General features: G+C 58.2%; 1 protein-coding gene across 1 annotated transcript; it reads left to right on the top strand.

The window, feature by feature from the left end:
- Positions 1 to 468: 468 nt before the first annotated feature.
- Positions 469 to 2097, top strand: H257_14735 (hypothetical protein; the record flags this gene model as incomplete). Its single annotated transcript, XM_009842622.1, has 6 exons — positions 469 to 684; positions 739 to 945; positions 1005 to 1196; positions 1251 to 1691; positions 1794 to 2006; positions 2044 to 2097. 6 exons carry the CDS (start codon positions 469 to 471, stop codon positions 2095 to 2097), a joined length of 1323 nt encoding a protein of 440 aa, XP_009840924.1.
- Between the last annotated feature and the right edge of the window lie 1951 nt (positions 2098 to 4048).

Raw genomic sequence — 4048 nt, 5'->3', positions numbered from 1 at the left:
AACGGATCGAAGGATGCGTTCCGACGTTTCCCCGGACATTACGACGAAGTTGAGGCTCCAACCCGCGCTCATGCGCAATGAGCGCGGGTTGGAGCCTCAACCGTCGTAATCGTTAGTCATTAGGTTCGTTTATGATGTCGTTGAGTCTAAAGCATGACCGATGTGAGCGTGTGCAGAGGAAGACGCAGGAGATCGTAGAATCAAAAATGAATCGATAGCGTTAAGACTACTACGCTATCACTAAGCTACGCGCAACCAACCATTGATGTATCATCGGGAGAACACCTTGGTTGCGCAAGAGGACATGTTGGTATGCGAAAGGACACCTTGGACTGAAGAGGTGTCGACTAGTCATCCGGTTACTAACAGGATGATGGGCATAGTTACACCCTCCCCTACTTAAGATAGAACGTGCCATCATGTGGTCAGAAATGAGAGGGAACTGTGACGTGACAGTTGAGATTGGAGATGGCAGACCAAGGCAAGAAGCGCAAGGCGAGCAAAATCGCCGAGGATGCCGACGACAGCGTGGAAGAGGCCGAAGCGCCGGCGCAGCAAGTGGAGGTAGTGGACCTCATAGCCGAGTCGGATGACGACGGCGGAGTGGCGCCGAGCGAGGACACGGCCGAAGTGACGCAGCGCAAGGCCGACTGGGAGGCCAAGGCGGCCGTGAAGCGCGAACGGGTTGGACAGCTGGAGCAGCAAGCGGCTGCAGACTTGGTAAAAAGCGCCATGTAGACTGGGGGCGACGAAGGTGTGCAAAAGCTGCTGGAGCAGCACTTGGCACGGGAGGAGGCCGTCAAGAAGGCAAAAGCAGCCGAGGAGGTGAAGGCGAAGACAAAGCGCGCCAAAGAGGCCAAAGCGATCGCAGCGGCTGCTGCGAAAGCGGCTGACGAAACAGCCAAGGAGGCTGCAGAAGCAGCGAGTAAGGCGGCCAGCGAAGGTGTGACTGGGACACCATCAGGTGATGGGGGACATCCCAACGCTACAGGCACCGGGGAAAGGAAGCAAAGGCGAGCGGCAAGGGAGCCACCGTAAAGACGGCGTCCATAGTGAAAGCCGAACTTGGTGGGTCGGAGCGGACCGGCCTCGCGCGAGACGAAGTGTTCAAGCGAGAGTTGGCGTTCCACTGGGATCGCTCTCGGATCTTCTCGCCTGCAGGTTGGGGTGGCGTGGACTTGGGGTATGTGCGCGACGTTACGCGCCGTTTGACGGTGGTGGGCGAGTTCGACGAAACTTACGACGACTAGGGGTACCAGACGGCCAATGCTACCGGCGTGGAGCGGTATCTGCGCTTGTTTGCAAGCGCCCAATGGTTTGAGTTGCATGTGTTGTGGATGCTGCTGGCCGTGGAATCCGTGCAGCTTGCGAGGGTGAGTTTTCACAGGTTCGATGAGTTCAAGGGCGCCATGCACGAGTTGCATGAACGGGAGCGCCTGGAGCGCTGGACTGTGGACGTGGGGCGGATCGAGCTTTGCAATGATGAAACATTGCTAGAGTACTTTGTTGCGTTTGTGTTGACGCTGGTCGGACAAGGCAGCGGGCGGCATGGGCAGTTGCCTCTCACAGCGGGGCGGTTAGCCAACTCGATGTCTAATTTCGCCGGGGTGCGGCGACATAAGCACGGGCGTTTGTACGCACGGTCTGTCGCGCGGATGGCCGCCCACATAAATATGCGGCACGGACCTGAGGTAAGTGTTGTTTGACATAATCCTCTGAATGCCAAGTTGTAGTTGTCCGACTCGCACACGCTGACGGCGATTTCGTCGACGTGAGCGCGCGAAGATGCGCAGGTGCGAGCAACGTCGGCGCAGGTGGCAGCGCGATTGTCGGTGGCGCGGCCGATGAATCCGTTCGCGGAGTACAATCCGCCGTCGGGACGTCAACAGGGCGGTCAGTTGACAGCGGTCAAGTGGCAAGCAGCCGCAGATTATCGGGCGGGGGCGCGTGCGATTGCGGCGCCGCAACAATGTGGTGCCGATGTCGAGGACGGCGACGGCTGGGGTGTCGGGGGAGGAGAAGAAGTCGGTGACGGCGGAATAGGAAGAGCCGCTGCGGGATCCAGAGGATCGGTTGCCGTCACTTCATCGATCGTAGATGTAGATAATGGGGGTAAACAACGTTTGAGTTTACCCACATAACATGTTGGATGGATCTGCCATGTGTTGGGCCGATCGAGCTTCTAGTTGGTTGTGCTGACCACGCGGAGAACAGTAAAGGGGCTGTGACAAGCACTGCGTAGCTTGATGTTGGAAGACATTCCAACCGCACGGGTGCGGAATGCATACCGCCGACTTGTGGAGGTGAACTTGTTCGCCAACGGCGAAAGACGCGAGGTTAGAGCGGTCATGTTTGTTGGCTTGAGTTGATTGGCGCTGCTGAGCGTCAGCGATGCTGTCATGGATCTGTTGCATGACAGAGATGCGACGGGAGACGAAGCTCTGAATGGTTTGGAGAGGTGCTGCGGGGGGCATTGGGGGGTACGCCTGCAGAAGGGAGCCGCGCAGTGTTTCCGCCCCCACTTGAGATCGAACCGTCCAGCATTGGAGGGAGGCGGGGGTGTTGGAGATGGACCGCATAATGCGGCGAAAAGCCAGTGGACGCCTGAACCGAGGCGTTGTAAGCGAAAACCGCATGCTGTAACGTGACAGCCCACGAGGAACCGGTAGAAACGGAGTAACTCCGAAGGATATCTTCGAGGACGCGGTTGGCGCGTTCCGTTTGGCCGTCGGAGTCGAGGTGGTCTGAAGTCGACCCATCGAGTGAGGTGTCGCATAGGGCGAATAGGGTGGACCAAAACTTCGCCGTGAACCGCGGGTCACGGTCCGAAACGATGGAGCGAGGCAGGCCAAAGCGACAGAAAACGTGGTCGAAAAATATGCGAGCGGCGTCCGCGCCGCTCAGCGTGTCCCGGACGGGGACGGCAATAACGTACTTCGACACGCGGTCGCCACAAATCATAATGCCGGTATTGCCGCGGGCGTCGCGCGGCAGGCCAAACATGAAATCCATGCTGACGGACGACCAAATTCGTCGGGAATAGGTAGAGGATGGAGAGGTGCCCGAAAGGAGGCGGTGATCTTAGTGCGATGGAAGACGTCGCAGTGAGCGACGTAGCGCACAGCTCATTTATACATTCGGGGCCACCAGTACGAACGCGCCAGGACCGCGTGCATTTTGTCGCCGCTACTGGGGGGGTCATGGTAGGATCGAAGGAGAGTGAGGCGCAGCTGTGCGTCACCGGGCACAACAATGCGCGGGGTGAGTCCTCGGTGTGTTGGAACATCAAAAGCCCATCGGCGAGGGCGGAGCGATGTAAGGCTGACGAAGCGCGGCGGGGTCTGGGGGAAACGGGGTCGGTGAGTGCCGCCAGGAGCGACGAGCAGTCAGCGTCAAAGGGGTACGCCGCACGAATACGATCGTGAAGACCCGACGTCAAAAGACTGATCGTGGTCAGCTCGAGATCCGGACGCCGCGACAGGGCGTCGGCCAGGATGTTATCCTTCCCTGGCTAGTACTGAACCGAAAAGATGAATTCGGCGAAGAATGAAATCCAGCGCGACATGCGCTGCGAAAGGTGTGGTGTGTTCGTTGCCGTGCGTAAGGACGCATGATCAGTGTAAACCACGAAGGGTTTAACACCGAGGAGGTAGATGCGAAAATTGGTTAGGGCTTACTTCATGGAGAGATTTGTTATTGTTATTTGTTATTACGCTGTAAAGTTAAAATCGCTCAGCGGGCACTTAATGGCCTCGGCCGCGTACTAGCTGCTTTGGCAGCTAGCGGACTTAACTACTTGAAAACCTGAGTGTGTCTGCTCGAGGGAGCAGAAGCCTTATTCCGCTGGGGGAGGTAATCCGGGGTCCGGGGGGAGTCGCGGTGGCCGTAGGGTCGGGTAGGCGTAGCCTATGGGAGGAGGGATGGCGGGTTGTAGTAAGGAGATTCTACGGGAGTGCCATTGCAGCGTCTTGGCTGTGAGGTGGGCTCTGCGGGCACGGATACGTCGGTCGTGGCCCATGGGGGCGGCATCGTGGTAGCGGCGTTTAAG

The sequence above is a fragment of the Aphanomyces astaci genome, assembly GCF_000520075.1.
Source record: "Aphanomyces astaci strain APO3 unplaced genomic scaffold supercont1.61, whole genome shotgun sequence".
In the NCBI taxonomy this organism is placed as follows: domain Eukaryota; phylum Oomycota; class Saprolegniomycetes; order Saprolegniales; family Verrucalvaceae; genus Aphanomyces; species Aphanomyces astaci.
Note: the sequence above shows the minus strand (reverse complement) of the source record. Positions and strands in the feature narration are given on the sequence as shown.